Source organism: Panulirus ornatus, chromosome 17 (genome assembly GCF_036320965.1).
Source record: "Panulirus ornatus isolate Po-2019 chromosome 17, ASM3632096v1, whole genome shotgun sequence".
Classification (NCBI taxonomy): Eukaryota; Metazoa; Arthropoda; class Malacostraca; order Decapoda; family Palinuridae; genus Panulirus; species Panulirus ornatus.
This window is the reverse complement of record NC_092240.1, coordinates 2,883,055-2,904,554: the sequence shown is the minus strand read 5'-3', so window position 1 is coordinate 2,904,554 and position 21,500 is coordinate 2,883,055. Positions and strand designations below refer to the sequence as shown.

The window sequence follows — 21,500 nt, the reverse complement described above, 5'->3', positions numbered from 1 at the left end:
GCTAATAGAGGGGAGCTTAGAGATGACACTCTGATGCCACACCCTGTCAAAAGCTTTGGATATGTCAAGGGTAACTACACATGAGTCCTCCAAATCTTTCAGGGATGATAACCAGACATTAGTGAGATAGGAAAGAATATCACCAGTATCCACTGGTTGTCCTAAGGAAGCTATACTAGTGCTCAGAGAGAAGACTGAGATTTTTGAGGTGTTTAAGGATAAGGGGGTTGAGGAGGGATTCAAAAACTTTAGAAATATTATATGTCACAGCAACAGGATGATAGTTAGAGGTGTCAGAACTGTCATCCTTCTTAGGGATGGGACATACCAATGCCTGCTTCCAAGGAGAAGGAAATGTTTTGGTTTTTAAACAGAAACAGAAAGACGAGCGAACACAGGTGCAAGTTCAGAGGCACACTCCATCAGGACCATAAGCCATGTTTGTATATAGAGAGAGAGAAGTGCTTTTTGGACAGTCCTTAAAGAAATTATGGGGAGGGGCATAGGATTAGTAAGAGGACCATCAGGGTGAAGGAATGCTAGTCATCAAAGGTGGAGTTAGAGAAGAAATGTGAACCAGAGAATTGCTTTGTCTATGGGAGAGACAGCTTTTGTACTATCAGAATGGAAAAGTGAAGGAAAAGTACAGTGACAAAAGTTGTTAGAGATGCCCTTAGCTAAAGATCAGAAAGACCTAACCTCTGAATAAAGGAATGCATTGCTGCATGGATAACGTGCTTGCAGTGATTAAGGGCAGAGATAATAGCTGAATGGGAGTCAGAGGAAGGAGAGTTTTTCCAAGCCTGTATGCATCATCCCTTCCTGAATGGCCTCAGAACAGGAATGGTTGAGCCAAGGATTGGATGGAAATGACATCTTAATGGAAGAGGGGATGAATGCATCCCACAACAATAACCTCTGCAATAAGTTTGGCAGACACAGAAGTATCACCACACAAAAGACAGATCGAAGCTTCACAGGTAGGTTCAAGGCTAGCTGTAAGTTGACCAAAGCTAGTATTCAACAGGAATACTGTCTTCTAATATCAAAGATTTTTCCCTTTCAAATCCCTTTTTATAAAGCACTAACATGAAATGAAAGCAGTACTCAGATTTTGAAAAAAAAGCTGTTATATGGCTTTTTTATATTCATTTAGCCTTACGTATTTTTTTGCTCTGTATCTTTCTAAGATTAATACAATCTGGATCTCACCATTCATTTCATGTTTTTGCACTGTCAATTGAAATGTTCATATCTAAATTCTCTTATCATAAATCCACCATAATGTAAAATCTTTTGCTTCCTCCTCTTTTTTTGTTCCACATATTTCATCTCTAACTAAATACTGTACTTCCATGTTTTCTTTCGTGTGTCTGTCATTTAAGAGTTGTCTTAACAACAAATGCATCCTAGGATCCTGTGCCCTTCTTTATCCACACCATATGCATAGCTGTCTTCATGATGTGCGCACTACTTTGTATTGACAACACACTTCAATTTCCATCTCTCTCTACTATCTACAAAATCATTCTTCTTCTCTTGAGCATTATCAAGAAGTAAAAAGAAATATAAAATTGCAATCAACCTTAAATGTTTTTACAAATAACTGGATATTAGGTACACAAATTCAATTACCTACAACTCATTCATCCAAGCATATCTGATCCCAATGTGTTGCTGAAAGTGGTAAAACCACAAGCAAGAAGTCACCTTAGATGAGGCTGTATCACCATCACCAGACAAAAATGAGTACTGAATTGTAAAGAACTTTCTGGCATTAAAGAAGACCACCCTACCCTGTTCCTATGGAGAGTGTTGCCTCAAAGATAGAAGAGTCCCGCAATGATACTAACATCCAATCTCCATCATTATGCTACCATATACCCAACAGAGAATTAATATCAACTTTCAAATTAAAGTCCCAGTAGCTTTTATCCTTCTTCACAACATAAGGGACTCTGTATCAAAATCAACTATTGATTTCCTTGTCACCTCTTCCACTATAGCCTTCAAGTCACACTGAAGCATCTCTGTTTTAATCAGAGTAACTTTGTATCAGCATTTACTCTTGTATTTATCCCATCCAATAACCTCAGCCTTATGAAAGTAAACTTAAAACTTTTAATCTATCCTATCTTACCCATTCACACCTTTATGATACAATGCTTTCTGCTCTCTTTTTCTTTATACTCCAATCACTCTCATCCCAGATTCATGCATTCATCATCTTTTGCAGAAATTGATCTAATTATTTTCTTCACTTCCTTTGTCCTTCTACATCTTTCCGTGCATCAGATGCAGTATTGTTTCCATCACATATTATCACTTTACACACACCTTTTATTCTTGAGCTTCATACATATTCACTGCTTCATACTGGGTACAAACCTAGGTTAAAGGAAAGTTTCATAAGTTACAGTGCAGTCATTGTTCAATATGTATTTTTTTTTCTATTCATAATCTTTTGCTAATGGTGAAACTGCAGTGCTCCAGCACCATCCAGGTAAAACTTAACTAACCTGGTGAGGAATATGATATATTCTTACAATATACATTGATGCACATAACACTGAAGTTTGGAGAATATTATTAATTAATCATAAGTAACATGCAAGAAACAGCAAACAAAACATGTACGCTTCAATTTAGTAAATAAAAATCTGTAATGTGAAATTAAGGCACGAATTTTATTTACATGGTTCTAACTATATGCAATTATCTAGTTCAGCTTCAAAAGTTCAGTACTAAAAGCTTCTAAGTTTGAAAAATTTAAATGCACTTATTGAGAAGAAACACGTATATGAGTATTTCATGCACAATAATTCAAGACTAAGGACATAGCTCATATATTTCAAAAAGGAAAAACTTCATTGAACAAGACTTGGATTACCTTGAACAGTGGAGATGAGTTATCAGTGGGTGAAGATGTAACAGAAGAAGAGCTGGCAACTGTTAGTGTAGATGAAGTGGTAGAAGTTTTGATGGAGACTGAGGTGGGTGGTGATGTGGTTGTTGTTGTGGTACTCGTAGTAGTAGTAGTTGTGGATGGGCAAGGGACATGGCAAGGGGCTGTTTCTGAGGGCTTAGAAAGGGCATCACAGTCAGTGAGTGGAAGGTTATCTGCTGGGGAGCCACAGTGGACATGTCGTCGCATCACACCCGTACCACACTTTAGCAAGCTGGTTTTCCCTCCTTCTACTCCTTCTCCTCTGTTAACACTGTTTTGTCCTGCACTTGTTTTTCTTTCTCTCTGCAGGCTGCCTCCTTTAGCAGCAGTGCTGTCATGGCCCTCCAGGTCACACTAAAGAGAGTCAAACTTATCACTAACATGCTCACTCCATGCCAACCACCTATATGAAGACTTTCACCTAAACAGGGCGCATCTCTAAGACAGAGTTAACAGATTAAGTAATCTGAAGGTTAGATGTTATAGTGTAAGAAGACTGATGCTATTATCATTTGTATAAAACACTAAGTCTTGACATACAAAAAATAAAAATACTAGCCATAAAGAAGAGTTGGAATATATGTAAGAGACATGGGAAATCATTAACACATTAAGGAGTTAAAATAGGTTAAAACATATATGATATTCATCTGACACAAGTGAAAACATAGCAACCATTAGGAAGTATGATTCTGAATAAAACAATAAAAGAAAGCTTTGGTAAAGGTGTCAAACTAAGAGAGTGCTTTGAGTTATGGCTGGACAGAAAAATACTTGCCACATGGATGATGTTAAGAATACTTTCAAGAAAATAAAGCATTAAGATTACAAACAAAAGCATGTATATACAATTCTCCCTTTTTCTCTCTCTCTCTCTATATATATATATATCTTATCATTATTATTATACTTAGTCGTTGTCTCCCGCATTAGCAAGGTAGCGCAAGGAAACAAATAGAAAAATGGCCCAGCCCACCCACATACACATATGTATGCATAAACGACCACACGCACATATACATACCTAAACATTTCAACGTATACATACATATACAGACACATACATATATATACATGTGTACATATTCATACTTGCTGCCTTCATCCATTTCCGTTGCCACACTGCCACACATGAATGGAACTGCCCTCCCCCTGCGCGCATGTGAGGTAGAGCTAGGAAAAGACAACAAAGGCCACATTCATTCACACTCAGTCTCTAGCTGTTATGTGTAATGCACTGAAACCACAGCTCCCTTTCCACATCCAGGCCCCACAAAACTTTCCATGGTTTACCCCAGATGCTTCACATGCCCTGGTTCAATCCAGTGACAGCATATCCAACCCGGTATACAACATCAATCCAATTCACTTTATTCCTTGTACGCCTTTCACCCTCCTGTATGTTCAGGCCCCGATGACTCAAAATCTTTTTCGCTCCATCCTTCCACCTCCAATCTGGTCTCCCACTTCTCGTTCCCTCCACCTCTGACACATATCTCCTCTTTGTCAATCTTTCCTCACTCATTCTCTCCATGTGACCAAACCATTCAATACATCCTCTTCTGCTCTCTCAACCACACTCTTTTTATTACCACACATCTCTCTTACCCTTTCATTACTTACTCGATCAAACCACCTCACACCATGTATTGTCCTTAAACATTTAATTTCCAACACATCCACCCTCCTCTGCACGATCCTATCTATAGCCTATGCCTCCCTGGGGATAGGGGAGAAAGAATACTTCCCACGTATTCCCTGCATGTCGTAAAAGGCGACTTAAAGGGGAGGGAGTGGAGGGCTGGAAATCCTCCCTTCCAGTTTTTAATTTTCCAAAAGAAAGAACAGAGAATGGGGCCAACCAAGTAAGAATATTCTCTCTAAGGCTCAGTCCTCTGTTCTTAATGCTACCTCACTAATGCAAGAAATGATGAATATGTATAAAAGAAATATTCATTCTATATATTTACTCATTCATTTATCAAACTTAACTGTCATCTCCTGAGTTAGCAAGGTAGTGCAAGGAAACAGATGAGGAATGGCCCAACCCACCCACATACATATGTATATACATGAACACCCATACATGCACATATACATACATATACATTTCACCATGTATAACATATACATACACAGACATACACATATATACACATGTACATATCCATACTTGCTGCCTTCATCAATTCCCGTTGCCACCTCACCACACACAAAATAGCATCCCACCCCCCCCTCTCCAACGAGGCAGCGTCAGGAACAGACAAAAAGGCCACATTCGTTCAAACTCAGTCTCTAGCTGTCATGTCTAATGCACTGAAGCCACAGCTCCCTTTCCACGGTTTACCCCAGATGCTTCACATGCCCTGGTTCACTCCACTGACAACATGCCGACCCTGTTATACCAAATCACCTTTCACCCTCCTGTATGTTCAGGTCCCGATCGCTCAAAATTTTTTCACTCCATCCTTCCACTTTCAGTTTGGTTTCCTGCTTGTCCTTCTTTCTTCCACCTTTGATACATATATCCTCTTTGTCAATCCTTCCTCACTCATTCTCTCCATGTGTCCAAACCATTTCAACACACCCTCTTCTGCTCTCTCAACCACACTCTTTTTATTACCACACATCTCTCTTACCCTTTCAATACTTACTCGATCAAACCACCTTACACCACATATTGTCCTCAAGCATTTAATTTCCAACACATCCACCCTCCTCCGTACAACCCTATCATAGTATAACCCATGCATCGCAACCATATAACATTGGTGGAATCACTATTCCCTCAAACATACCCATTTTTGCTCTCCAAGATAACGTTCTCGCCTTCCACACATTCTTCAACGCTCCCAAAACCTTCGCTCCCTCCCCCACCCTGTGACTCACTTCTGCTTCCACGGTTCCATCCACTGCTAAGTCCACTCCCAGGTATCTAAAACACTTCACTTCCTCCAATTTTTCTCCATTCAAACTTACCACCCAGTTAACTTGGCCTTCAAACCTACTGAACCTAATAAGCTTGCTCCTATTCACATTTACTCTCAACTTTCTTTCACACATTTTACCAAACTCAGTCACCAACCTCTGCAGTTTCTCACATGAATCATCGACAAGAGCTGTATCATAGGCAGACAATAACTGACTCACTTCGCATGCCCTCTCATCCACAATAGACTGCATACCCGCCCCTTTCTCCGAAACTCTTACATTTACCTCCCTAACCACCCCATCCATAAACAAATTAAACAACCATGGGGACACATCCCTACCACAGCCAAACACACATATTATGTTTTTGTTTTTTATTATACTTTGTCGCTGTCTCCCATGTTATCGAGGTAGCGCAAGGAAACAGACTAAAGAATGGCTCAACTCACCCACATACACATGCAAGTCCACACTCACACATATACATACCTATACATTTAAACTTATACATCTTTCTTTCTTCTTTAAAACTATTCGCCATTTCCCGCATTAGCGAGGTAACATTAAGAACAGAGGACTGGGCCTTTTTTGGAATATCCTCACCTGGCCCCCTCTGTTCCTTCGTTTGCGAGGTAGCGCAAGGAAACAGATGAAAGAAATGGCCCAACCCACCCCCATACACATGTATATACATACGTCCACACACGCAAATATACATACCTACACAGCTTTCCATGGTTTACCCCAGATGCTTCACATGCCTTGATTCAATCCACTGACAGCACGTCAACCCCGGTATACCACATCGCTCCAATTCACTCTATTCCTTGCCCTCCTTTCACCCTCCTGCATGTTCAGGCCCTGATCACACAAAATCTTTTTCACTCCATCTTTCCACCTCCAATTTGGTCTCCCTCTTCTCCTCGTTCCCTCCACCTCCGACACATATATCCTCTTGGTCAATCTTTCCTCACTCATTCTCTCCATGTGACCAAACCATTTCAAAACACCCTCTTCTGCTCTCTCAACAACGCTCTTTTTATTTCTACACATCTCTCTTACCCTTACGTTACTTACTCGATCAAACCACCTCATACCACACATTGTCCTCAAACATCTCATTTCCAGCACAGCCATCCTCCTGCGCACAACTCTATCCATAGTCCACGCCTCGCAACCATACAACATTGTTGGAACCACTATTCCTTCAAACATACCTTCAAACATATATATATATTATCCCTGGGGATAGGGGAGAAAGAATACTTCCCACGTATTCCCTGCGTGTCGTAGAAGGCGACTAAAAGGGGAGGGAGCGGGTGGCTGGAAATCCTCCCCTCTCGTTTTTTTTTAATTTTCCAAAAGAAGGAACAGAGAGGGGGCCAGGTGAGGATTTTCCCTCTAAGGCCCAGTCCTCTGTTCTTAACGCTACCTCGCAAATGCGGGAAATGGCGAATCGTATGAAAAAAAAAAATATATATATATATATATATATATATATATATATATATATATATATATATATATATATTTTTTTTTTTTTTTTTATACTATTTGCTATTTCCCGCGTTAGCGAGGCAGTGTTAAGAACAGAGAACTGGGCCTTTGAGGGAATATCTTCACCTGACTCCCTTCTCTGTTCCTTCTTTTGGAAAATTAAAAAAAACAAGAGAGGGGAGGATTTCCAGCCACCCGCTCCCTCCCCTTTTAGTCGCCTTCTACGACACGCAGGGAATACGTGGGTAGTATTCTTTCTCCCCTATCCCCAGGGATAATATATATATATATATATATATATATATATATATATATATATATATATATTTTTTTTTCCTTTTTTTGCTGTCTCCCGCGTTTGCGAGGTAGCGCAAGGAAACAGATGAAAGAAATGGCCCAACCTGCCCACATACACATGTATATACATACACGTCAACACACGCAAATATACATACCTACACATCTCAATGTACACATATATATACACACACAGACATATACATATATACACATGTACATAATTCATACTGTCTGCCTTTATTTGTTCCCATCGCCACCTCGCCACACATGGAATAACAACCCCCTCCCCCCTCATGTGTGCGAGGTAGCGCTAGGAAAGACACCAAAGGCCCCATTCGTTCACACTCAGTCTCTAGCTGTCATGTAATAATGCACCGAAACCACAGCTCCCTTTCCACATCCAGGCCCCACACACTTTCCATGGTTTACCCCAGACGCTTCACATGCCCAGGTTCAATCCATTGACAGCACGTCGACCCCGGTATACCACATCGTTCCAATTCACTCTATTCCTTGCACGCCTTTCACCCTCCTGCATGTTCAGGCCCCGATCACTCAAAATCTTTTTCACTCCATCTTTCCACTTCCAATTTGGTCTCCCACTTCTCCTCGTTCCCTCCACCTCTGACACATATATCCTCTTGGTCAATCTTTCCCCACTCATTCTCTCCTAGTGACCAAACCATTTCAATACACCCTCTTCTGCTCTCTCAACCACACTCTTTTTATTTCCACACATCTCTCTCACCCTTACATTACTTACTCGATCAAACCACCTCACACCACATATTGTCCTCAAACATCTCATTTCCAGCACATCCACCCTCCTGCGCACAACTCTATCCATAGCCCACGCCTCGCAACCATACAACATTGTTGGAACCACTATTCCTTCAAACATACCCATTTTTGCTTTCCAAGATAATGTTCTCAACTTCCAAACATTCTTCAAGGCTCCCAGAATTTTTGCTGCCCAGTGCAAATGAGTGGGAGATGTATAAAAGAAAGAGGCAGGAGGTCAAGAGAAAGGTGCAAGAGGTGAAAAAGAGGGCAAATGAGAGTTGGGGTGAGAGAGTATCATTAAATTTTAGGGAGAATAAAAAGATGTTCTGGAAGGAGGTAAATAAAGTGCATAAGACAAGGGAGCAAATGGGAACTTCAGTGAAGGGCGCAAATGGGGAGGTGATAACAAGTAGTGGTGATGTGAGAAGGAGATGGAGTGAGTAGTTTGAAGGTTTGTTGAATGTGTTTGATGATAGAGTGGCAGATATAGGGTGTTTTGGTCGAGGTGGTGTGCAAAGTGAGAGGGTTAGGGAAAATGATTTGGCAAACAGAGAAGAGGTAGTAAAAGCTTTGTGGAAGATGAAAGCCGGCAAGGCAGCAGGTTTGGATGGTATTGCAGTGGAATTTATGACTGGTTGGTAAGGTTATTTAATGTATGTATGACTCATGGTGAGGTGCCTGAGGATTGGCGGAATGCGTGCATAGTGCCATTGTACAAAGGCAAAGGGGATTAGAGTGAGTGCTCAAATTACAGAGGTATAAGTTTGTTGAGTATTCCTGGTAAATTATATGGGAGGGTATTGATTGAGAGGGTGAAGGCATGTACAGAGCATCAGATTGGGGAAGAGCAGTGTGGTTTCAGAAGTGGTAGAGGATGTGTGGATCAGGTGTTTGCTTTGAAGAATGTATGTGAGAAATACTTAGAAAAGCAAATGGATTTGTATGTAGCATTTATGGATCTGGAGAAGGCATATGATAGAGTTGATAGAGATGCTCTGTGGAAGGTATTAAGAATATATGGTGTGGGAGGCAAGTTGTTAGAAGCAGTGAAAAGTTTTTATCGAGGATGTAAGGCATGTGTACGTGTAGGAAGAGAGGAAAGTGATTGGTTCTCAGTGAATGTAGGTTTGCGGCAGGGGTGTGTGATGTCTCCATGGTTGTTTAATTTGTTTATGGATGGGGTTGTTAGGGAGGTGAATGCAAGAGTTCTGGAAAGAGGGGCAAGTATGAAGTCTGTTGTGGATGAGAGAGCTTGGGAAGTGAGTCAGTTGTTGTTCGCTGATGATACAGCGCTTGTGGCTGATTCATGTGAGAAACTGCAGAAGCTGGTGACTGAGTTTGGTAAAGTGTGTGAAAGAAGAAAGTTAAGAGTAAATGTAAATAAGAGCAAGGTTATTAGGTACAGTAGGGTTGAGGGTCAGGTCAACTGGGAGGTAAGTTTGAATGGAGAAAAACTGGAGGAAGTAAAGTGTTTTAGATATCTGGGAGTGGATCTGGCAGCGGATGGACCCATGGAAGTGGAAGTGAATCATAGAGTGGGGGAGGGGGCGAAAATCCTGGGAGCCTTGAAGAATGTGTGGAAGTCAAGAACATTATCTCGGAAAGCAAAAATGGGTATGTTTGAAGGAATAGTGGTTCCAACAATGTTGTATGGTTGCAAGGCGTGGGCTATGGATAGAGATGTGTGCAGGAGGGTGAATGTGCTGGAAATGAGATGTTTGAGGACAATGTGTGGTGTGAGGTGGTTTGATCGAGTAAGTAATGTAAGGGTAAGAGAGATGTGTGGAAATAAAAAGAGCGTGGTTGAGAGAGAAGAAGAGGGTGTTTTGAAATGGTTTGGGCACATGGAGAGAATGAGTGAGGAAAGATTGACCAAGAGGATATATGTGTCGGAGGTGGAGGGAACGAGGAGAAGTGGGAGACCAAATTGGAGGTGGAAAGATGGAGTGAAAAAGATTTTGTGTGATCGGGGCCTGAACATGCAGGAGGGTGAAAGGAGGGCAAGGAATAGAGTGAAATGGATTGATGTGGTATACCGGGGTTGACGTGTGGACGTGTGTGTGTATACATTTGTGTATGGGGGTGGGTTGGGCCATTTCTTTCGTCTGTTTCCTTGTGCTACCTTGCAAATGCGGGAGACAGCGACAAAGCAAAATAAATAAATGAATAATTTATATATTTATATATATATATATATATATATATATATATATATATCTTTTCTTTCTTTTAAACTATTCGCCATTTCCCACGTTAGCGAGGTAGCGTTAAGAACAGAGGACTGGGCCTTTTTTGGAATATCCTCACCTGGCCCCCTCTGTTCCTTCTTTTGGAAAATTAAAAAAAAAAAAAAAGAGAGGGGAGGATTTCCAGCCCCCTGCTCCCTCCCCTTTTAGTTGCCTTCTACGACACGCAGGGAATACGTGGGAAGTATTCTTAATCCCCTATCCCCAGGGATAATATATATATATATATATATATATATATATATATATATATATATATATATATATATATATATATATATATATACATATATACCGGGGTTGATGTGCAGTCACTGGATTATACCAGGGCATGTGAAGCGTTTGGGGTAAACCATGGAAAGTTTTGTGGGTCTTGGATGTGGAAAGGGAGCTGTGGTTTTAAGTGCATTACCCATGACAGCTAGAGATTGAGCACGAACGAATGTGGCCTTTGTTGTCTTTTCCTAGCACCACCTTGCACGTGTGAGGAGTTGAGAGGGGTGTTATTTCATGTGTGGCGGGGTGGTGTCGGGAATGGATGAAGGCAGCAAGTATGAATATATAGTACATGTGTATATATGTATATGTCTGTGTATGTATATGTATGTACACATTGAAATGTATAGGTATGTATATGTGCGTTTGTGGGCATGTATGTGTATACATGCATATGTGGGTGGTTTTGGCCATTCTTTCATCTGTTTCCTTGCGCTACCTCACTATTTACGTACACATTTACTACATCAATTAAGTAATGACCCATGAAAGACTTCAGACATATTTTTGGGAAATCCCTTCTAAACAGCACACAAGAATACTTAAGAGACACAACTAAAAATCAGTCTCTACCAATCTAACACCTAAACAGTAAAATCATGAAAAAACCATATATAATCCATTCAGAAATAACTGCTCACCAACCCTTTATCCCAACATACTAACAATGCAGCAAAAACTACACAGAATTCTCCTGTAACAAGCCTTGACAACATATCAAACTTCTGCTGTAGGAAGAAAACCTAACATGATATTCATTAGGGAGGATCTTATGCTCTTGGGGCATAAGCTCAATAAGAGAAACAAACTAATAATGATATTGTCAACAGAAAAAATAAATTTCTTTGGTCTCATTGTAGAGCTACTGATCTACAACTTAATATGGCTTAAAAACAATGTAAATAGAAGCACTTACCCAAGAGTTCCATTCCTCTGCATACCAGCAGGAGCAATTGCGAAGATGTAGGGGTTTATCAAGCTGTTCACACTCCCAACTTGGTAGTGGCCTCCCACGTAACTGGCAAGAGTATGGTCGTTGCTGCACACCTTCAGTGACACCCTCCTGGCATGAACACTGTCAAGATAGAAAACACTCATAAGGTAATTTACATGTGAGATATGAAATCATATTAAACCCAGGAAACATTTGACACATAGTACTGTACTGTATACAAAAATCATGAATATTTTCATTTATATTCACAACATCATGATGCAAGTAGAAATATCATTTAAAGTTTTGAATCCAATCTACACTCACATTTTCAACTGCTGACAACTCAACAGTAAAGCATGAAATATATACTGGAGAGACCTCCATGTTAATTTGGCCAAGTCAAACACAACTTACTTCCAGTAGCAGATAATGGCTATGAAAAAAAAGAGGGTTGTCAAAGACAAAATACTCATAGCAAAGAATATGTGTAGAGAAGAAAGGAGAAAGGAAATCTGAAGAAAAGGAAATAATAGAAGACAAAGAATAAAAAGCCAATGATGTTAGAAATACTGCATAAGGCAAAATCAGATTATGGCAAACATATACATACAAAACAAGAAAATGGATGTGGTACTGGTGCTGTGTTCCATGATTCAGAATGATGCATAAGTATGGGTACTAAATGGTTACAGCATGGGTGTAATCTTGGATCTAAATACAGCAGAGAAATAAATTTTACAAAGATACTTGAAAATATCAGGTTGAAAACTGCTTTTTCCTTTACATGCTAAAAAAACAGCTTTGAAGATGAGGGGAATTATTCTTCATTGTTAGATAACTAACCAAGGAGTCCTAAAGGATACAAAAGAAATCAAATTTTCTTTTCATTAGACATCCTAGCTATAAACATATCTCCTAAAAACAGTTGGAAAAAAAGGTATGAATACAAGAGATAAGATCTAGGGCCTTGCATGTGTTGCTCAACTGGCTCTAAAGTACTAGCTGCGAATTCTGGTTGACAGTTAAGGTCCCAGGATACAGTTCTGAAAAAGAACCATCTGGATAACATCCCTGCTATATCTGGTTCAAGCAGATCAAGAAGTTTCAGAGATGACTGAAATATGAATAATTAATGTGAGGGAGGTGAATAATTCTAGTAACAGCAGCCAATGTAGATGATAATTGTAGTCACTGGACATGATTTTAAAACAGGACACCCAAAAACCATCCCTGGGAAATTTGGTTCAAACTTGTCCAAAACTTTCAAGGGAAAAGATAGAAATGTGGAAAATTAATGGGAGAATGGCAACAATAATGGATAACAAATGCTAAGTGATGGTAAATGGTGACATAGCCTCTGGGAAGGTGAGGTAAAAATAGAAAGGGTGTATGGTGTCTGTAAAGACCTCAGTGGTGAAGTGGTTAGCTTTCCTGTCTTTGTCACATTTGCAGGCTGCCTAAGCTCAAGCGCATAGGTTTGAATCCTGCTTGTGGCAGTCAGTCCACAATCTACCCAGTTGTTTGTCTACCTTTTATTGTACTTTATTGCCATTCCCCGCATCAGCGAGGTAGCACCAGGAAACAGGCGAAGACACATCCACTCATATACACACATATATACCATATATACATACAAGTCCATACATGTACAATATATATATTATTTTTTATTTCAATTAATCGCCGTCTCCCATGTTAACGAGGAAGCACAAGGAAACAGACAAGGAATGGCCCAACCCACCCACATACACATGTATATACATAAATGTCTACACACGCACGTATACATACATATACATTTTGACGTATACATACATATACATACACAGACATATATATATATATATATATATATATATATATATATATATATATATATATATATATATATATATATATATATATATTTTTTTTTTTTTTTTATACTAATCGCCATTTCCCGCATTAGCGAGGTAGCGTTAAGAACAGAGGATGAGGACTGGGCCTTTGAGGGAATATCCTCACCTGGCCCCGTTCTCTGTTTCTTCTTTTGGAAAAACAAAAAAAATGAGGGGAGGATTTCCAGCCTCCCGCTCCCTTCCCTTTTAGTCGCCTTCTACGACACGCAGGGAATACGTGGTAAGTATTCTTTCTCCCCTATCCCCAGGGATATATATATATATATATATATATATATATATATATATATATATATATATATATCATTTTTTATTTTTTTTATTATACTTTGTCGCTGTCTCCCGCGTTTGCGAGGTAGCGCAAGGAAACAGACGAAAGAAATGGCCCAACCCCCCCCCATAAACATGTATATACATACGTCCACACCCGCAAATATACATACCTACACAGCTTTCCATGGTTTACCCCAGACGCTTCACATGCCTTGATTCAATCCACTGACAGCACGTCAACCCCGGTATACCACATCGCTCCAATTCACTCAATTCCTTGCCCTCCTTTCACCCTCCTGCATGTTCAGGCCCCGATCACACAAAATCTTTTTCACTCCATCTTTCCACCTCCAATTTGGTCTCCCTCTTCTCCTCGTTCCCTCCACCTCCGACACATATATCCTCTTGGTCAATCTTTCCTCACTCATTCTCTCCATGTGCCCAAACCACTTCAAAACACCCTCTTCTGCTCTCTCAACCATGCTCTTTTTATTTCCACACATCTCTCTTACCCTTACATTACTCACTCGATCAAACCACCTCACACCACACATTGTCCTCAAACATCTCATTTCCAGCACATCCATCCTCCTGCGCACAACTCTATCCATAGCCCACGCCTTGCAACCATACAACATTGTTGGAACCACTATTCCTTCAAACATACCCATTTTTGCTTTCCGAGATAATGTTCTCGACTTCCACACATTCTTCAAGGCCCCCAGAATTTTCGCCCCCTCCCCCATCCTATGATCCACTTCCGCTTCCATGGTTCCATCCGCTGCCAGATCCACTCCCAGATATCTAAAACACTTCACTTCCTCCAGTTTTTCTCCATTCAAACTCACCTCCCAATTGACTTGACCCTCAGCCCTACTGTACCTAATAACCTTGCTCTTATTCACATTTACTCTTAACTTTCTTCTTCCACACACTTTACCAAACTCAGTCACCAGCTTCTGCAGTTTCTCACATGAATCAGCCACCAGCGCTGTATCATCAGCGAACAACAACTGACTCACTTCCCAAGCTCTCTCATCCCCAACAGACTTCATACTTGCCCCTCTTTCCAAAACTCTTGCATTTACCTCCCTAACAACCCCATCCATAAACAAATTAAACAACCATGGAGACATCACACACCCCTGCCGCAAACCTACATTCACTGAGAACCAATCACTTTCCTCTCTTCCTACACGTACACATGCCTTACATCCTCGATAAAAACTTTTCACTGCTTCTAACAACTTTCCTCCCACACCATATATTCTTAATACCTTCCACAGAGCATCTCTATCAACTCTATCATATGCCTTCTCCAGATCCATAAATGCTACATACAAATCCATTTGCTTTTCTAAGTATTTCTCACATACATTCTTCAAAGCAAACACCTGATCCACACATCCTCTACCACTTCTGAAACCACACTGCTCTTCCCCAATCTGATGCTCTGTACATGCCTTCACCCTCTCAATCAATACCCTCCCATATAGTTTACCAGGAATACTCAACAAACTTATACCTCTGTAATTTGAGCACTCACTCTTATCCCCTTTGCCTTTGTACAATGGCACTATGCACGCATTCCGCCAATCCTCAGGCACCTCACCATGAGTCATACATACATTAAATAACCTTACCAACCAGTCAACAATACAGTCACCCCCTTTTTTAATAAATTCCACTGCAATGCCATCCATATATATACATATATATATACATTAACATATTCATACCTTCTGTTTCCCCTTTTAGAAAGTTAAAATACAAGGAGGGGAGGGTTTCTAGCCCCCCCGCTCCCGTCCCCTTTAGTCGCCTTCTACGACACATGAGGAATGCGTGGGAAGTATTCTTTCTCCCCTATCCCCAGGGATAGGGGAGCTAGAGACTGAGTGTGAACGAATGGGACCTTTGTTGTCTTTTCCTAGCGCTACCTCGCACACATGAGGGGGGAGGGGGTTGTTATCTCGTGTGGCGAGGTGGCGATGGGAATGAATAAAGGCAGACAGTATGAATTATGTACATGTGTATATATGTATAAGTCTGTGTGTGTGTGTATGTATATGTATATACATGTATGTATATACATGTGTATGTGGGTGGGTTGGGCCAGTCTTTCGTCTGTTTCCTTGTGCTACCTCGCTAATGCGGGAGACAGCGACAAAGCAAAATAAATAAATAAATAAATAAAAAATATTCATACTTGCTGCCTTCATCCATTCCCATTGCTACCCTACCACACATGAAATAGCATCCCCCCTCCACAAGGTAGAGCCAGGAAAAGACAAAAAAGGCCACATTCGTTCACATTCAGTGTCTCTTGCTGTCACGTGTAATGCATGTATATATACATACATTTACATAAGTATATACATATACATATGTATATACATATCAATATATACCTACATATACATACACAGCCATATACATATACACCCATGTACATAAGTATACTTGTTTGCCTTCATCCATTCTCGGCGCCACCAAACCCCCACAGGAAACAACACTACTACCCCCTGTATCAGTAAGGTAGCACCAAGAAAACGTAAAAAAGGGCACATTCATTCACACTCAGTTTCTCGCTGTCATGTGTAATGCACTGTAACCACAACTCCCTAGCCACTTCCAGGCCCTACAGATATGGATTTAGATAAGTAGATATAGATATAATGTAGAAAGAATACTTCCCACGTACACCCTGCATGTTGTTAAAGGCAACTAAAAGGGGAGGGAGCGGAGGGCTGGAAATCTTCCCCTCCCATTCTTTACTTTTCCAAAAAAAAGGAACAGAGAAGGGAGCCAAGTGAGGATATTCCCTCCAAAGCTCACTCCTCTGTTCTTAACGCTACTTCATTAATGTGGGAAATGGCAAATATGTATAAAAAAAATACATGAAACATCACCACCACCCCAACATCATTGAGGTAGCGCCAGAAATACAGACAAAAAAGGCCACATTGCTCATACTCAGTCTGTAGTGCACCAAAACCATAGCTACCAATCCACATCCAAGCCCTACAGACCTTTCATGGTTTACCCCAGACGTTTCACATACATATACACATATGTTTCAGTCCACTGACAGCACGTCGACCCTGGAATACCACACTGTTCCAATTCACTCCATTCCTTGCATGCCTCTCTCCCTCCTGCATGTTCAGGACCCAATCGCTCAAAATATTTTTCACTCTATCCTTCTACCTCCGATTTGGTTTCCCGCTTCTCCTTGTTCCCTCCACCTCTGACACATAATATTCTCTTTGTCAACCTTTCCTCACTCATTCTCTCCATATGTCCAAACCATTCAACACACCCTCTTCTGCTCTATCAATTACATTCTTTTTATTACCACACATCTCCCTTACCCTTTCATTACTTAATCAAATCACCTCATATATAGTCCTTAAACTTTTAATTTCCAACACATCCACCCTCCTCTGTACAACCCTATCTACAGCCCATGCCTTGCAACCATACAGTATTGTTGGAACTACCATTTCTTCAAACATACCCATTTTTATTCTCTACTTCCACACAATCTTCATCACTCCCAGAGCATTTGCCCACTCCCCTACCCTATGACTCACTTCCATGGTTCCATTTGCTGTTAAGTCCACTCACAGATATCTAAAACACTTCACTTCTTCTAATATTTTTCCCATCAAACTCATATCCCAACTAACTTGACCCCCAACCCTGCTGAACCTAATAACCTTGCTCTTATTCATATTTACTCTCAACTTTCTCCTTTTATACACTTTTCCAAATTCAGCACCAACTTCTGCAGTTTCTTACTTGAATTGGCCACCAGTGCTGTGTCATCAGCAACCAACAACTGACTCACTTCCCAGGCCCTCTCATCCCCAACACACTAAATATTCACCCCTATCTCTAAAACTTTTGCATTTACCTCCTTAACCAACCCATTCATAAACAAATCAAACAACTACGGGGACATCACACACTTCTGCCATAGACTAACCTCCACTGGGAACCAATCACTCTTCTCTCTTCCTACATGTACACATGCCTTACATCTTTGATAAAAGCTTCTCTGCTTCTAGCAGCTACCCTCTTACACCATATACTCTTAAAATCCTCCACAAAGCATCTCTATCATCCCTATCATATGCCCTCCTCAGATCCATAAATGCCACAAACAAATCCATCCATTTTTCTAAGTATTTCTCACACACATTCTTCAAAGCAAACACCTGATCTGCACATCCTCTACCACTTCTGAAACCACACTGTTCCTCCCCAATCTGAAGCTCTGTAAATGCTTTCACCCCTCTCAATCAATAATGTCTCATGCAAATTTCCAGGAATACTCAACAAACTTATGGCTCTGTAGTGTGAACACTTACCTTTATCCCATTTGCCTTTGTACAATGGCACTATACATGCATTCTGCCAATCCTCAAGCAATTCACCATGATCAGTACATACAATGAATATCCTTACCAACCAATCAACAACACAGTCACCCCCTTTCTTAATAAATTCAACTGCAATACCATCCAAACCTATCACCTTGCAGGATTTCATCTTCCGCAAGGCTCTCACTACCTCTTCTCTCCTCACCAAACCACTGTCCCTGACTCTCTCACTTCGCACACTACCCCAACCAAAACATCATACATCTGCCACTCTATCACCAAACACATTCAACGAACCTTCAAAACACTCACCTTATCTCCTTACATCATCACTACCTGTTATCACTTCCCCCCTTGCCCCCTTTACCAATGTTCCCATTTGTTCTCTTGTCTTATGCACGTTATTTACTTCCTTCTAAAACATCTTTTTATTCTCCTTAGAGTTTAATCATACTCTCTCACCCTAACTCTCATTTGCCCTCTTTTTCAATCCTTGCACCTTCCTCTTGACCTCCAGTCATTTGCACTCCTTCCTTGCAAGTATTGTCCAAACACCTCTCTTTTCTCTTTCACTAACCACTTTACTTCTTCACTACCCATCTTCATTTCACTTCCTCCTTTTGATTCAGCAACTATCTCCCTTCCTTCATATATCAACATTTCTATTATAACATCCACCTCTTTCCTTTTTCACCTCCTTCTAGTACAGCTTCTCATTTTCCCTAAACCCTTCAGCCAACTTTCTTCCAAAAAATTCAGGTACTCTTCCACTTACACATTTCATATTCCTCCCTCCTCCTTTACTGAGCTTCCACTAGTACATCCCTTTCGAGCAATGTACCATAAACCTCAGTATTTCTAATCTCATCCATCCACCATGCATTTGCTTTTTCATTCCTATATCTCACAACCTTTTATCCAACTACTAATCTTACAATCTTTAACAGTCTCTAAACATTTTAAACACCTCATTCACATATGACTGCTTCCCTACATCTACTGCATTTCCATGTATGGGACTTCTAAGCTTGAGGGTGAAAAGACAATCAGAATATGAAATCTGAAAGAAAGTTTGTATGTATGAAGCAAGAAACATAGCACATTGATGTGGCAGACAAAAGAGTTCTTATTTAGGGGGTATTCAAAACCTGCCTCATTCTTAATATTCATCAAGGATGGGTCTTCTGAGAAGTCCAAGACTGCATAAATGTAATGAGTGGTCAGTTTTTAGTAGATTATTCACGATACATAATGCATTACAAGACTAACCGGTGACCATTCAGAGTAACTCCATGATGGACACTCTTCACGAGAACATTCTTCTTGAGTGTGTATTTTGTCTGCTGCACAGTGCTCCTCCTCAACAGTATTTCCTAGGCTGGAAACACAACCAACAAGCTCACGTTGCCTCACGCACTGCTCCTCCTTGACTCTACACTGTAAAACAACAGAATCTATAATGTCTCATATCTACTTATCCATTTATATCATACTTAATTGCTGTCTCCCGTGTTAGTGAGGCAGCACAAGGAAACAGACGAGGAATGGCCCAACCTACCCACATACACATGTATATACGTACATGCCCACACATGCACATATACATTTCAACATATACATACATATACATATATGCACATGTACATATTCATACTTGCTGCCTTCATCCATTCCCATCACCACCCCACCACACATGAGATAGCATCCCCCCCAGCACACACACAAAACACACGCACACACACAAAACACACGCACACACACACACACACACAACACACGCACACACATGCACAAAGGTAGTGCCAGGAAAGGACAAAAAAGGCCACGTTCGTTCACACTCAGTCTCTAGCTGTTATGCGTAATGCACCGAAACTACAGCTCCCTTTCCACATCCAGGACCCATAGACCTTTCCTTGATTTATCCCTGGGGATAAGGAAGAAAGAAAACTTCCCACGTATTTTCCACGTGTTGTAGAAGGCAACTACAGAGGACGGGGGCAGGGGCTGGAACCCCTCCCTCCTTGAATTTAAATTTCTAAAAGGGGAAACAGAAGAATAAGTCTCATATGTGGATATGGTACATGTTACTAACATGACTTCTCTTTTTCTTAATAATAAATAAACACCTGTATCCATTCAAGTACATTTAACAACAACATATAGCCAGGTGAATACAAACATCTTTCCATTACAACCAACAAAAAGTAAATTTTTATGATCTATTCTCAGACAGATTCATTCACGTTTCATATTTTCATAACTCAGTTGCAAATGCCAAATAAAATTACTATCCAGCTATTTCTAAAGTTTCCAGACTCTTAATCATTCCAAGGGGAAGCATCTTTGAAGTATGAAATATTTATCTAATGTTTGCCTTATATACAAACAAAGACCATGTAACTTTTTTATTTTTTCCAACCTTTTCAGTCCTAGCTACCTATATAAAACTTATGATTTTCAGTGGAGATCTAACAAAATAAACTGTATGAGTAAACTCGGTGAAAAAATAACACAGAAGCTCCATGCTTTTGAATGCATTTCAAGCCATTTAACTATAAAAAATGTGTATACTACATATTCTGAATTTTCCAACTACAAATGGTTCCTTTATTATCAAAACAGTGTATAGATGCCATACATCACCTGCAACTCTACCTAGCCTGCAGAAATATCCATATGTTTCAGTTACTTAGAGAAAACCATGTAAGGAAGACATTGCATGCATCCCCTCATAGGCTACACCCTGCTATAGTGTAAATAAAAAAAATTTGTGAGGTTCAGATGATAACAGCCAAGTATCATATTTGAACATACCAAGGGACCACTAACAGTGATTCTGAATATAACATTACAGTCCTCTAAGCAAAGTGGAAGGAAATGAAAAAGAAGGATGATATGACGGGTTATTTGTTACTGATGACTTTAAATGGTGGCAATATGCCGAGAACTGAATGCCTAAACATCAAGCCAAAGTTTAAAGGTGTATAATCTGCTGTAAATAGTAGCTGGTAAGTAGCCAATGACCAG

The 21,500-nt window shown here is 40.2% G+C and overlaps 1 protein-coding gene across 1 annotated transcript in view; it reads right to left on the bottom strand.

Annotated features, from left to right (window-relative positions):
- AdamTS-A (ADAM metallopeptidase with thrombospondin type 1 motif A) overlaps window positions 1–21,500 on the bottom strand; it is a 733,635-nt gene that overhangs the window by 70,034 nt on the left and 642,101 nt on the right. Inside the window, exons 17-19 of the mRNA XM_071671786.1 lie at window positions 19,743–19,910; window positions 11,897–12,055; window positions 2,891–3,301 (exon numbers count right to left, since the gene is read on the bottom strand). Of these exons, the coding sequence (XP_071527887.1) occupies window positions 2,891–3,301; window positions 11,897–12,055; window positions 19,743–19,910 (738 nt within the window). The remainder of the gene's footprint in view (window positions 1–2,890; window positions 3,302–11,896; window positions 12,056–19,742; window positions 19,911–21,500) is intronic.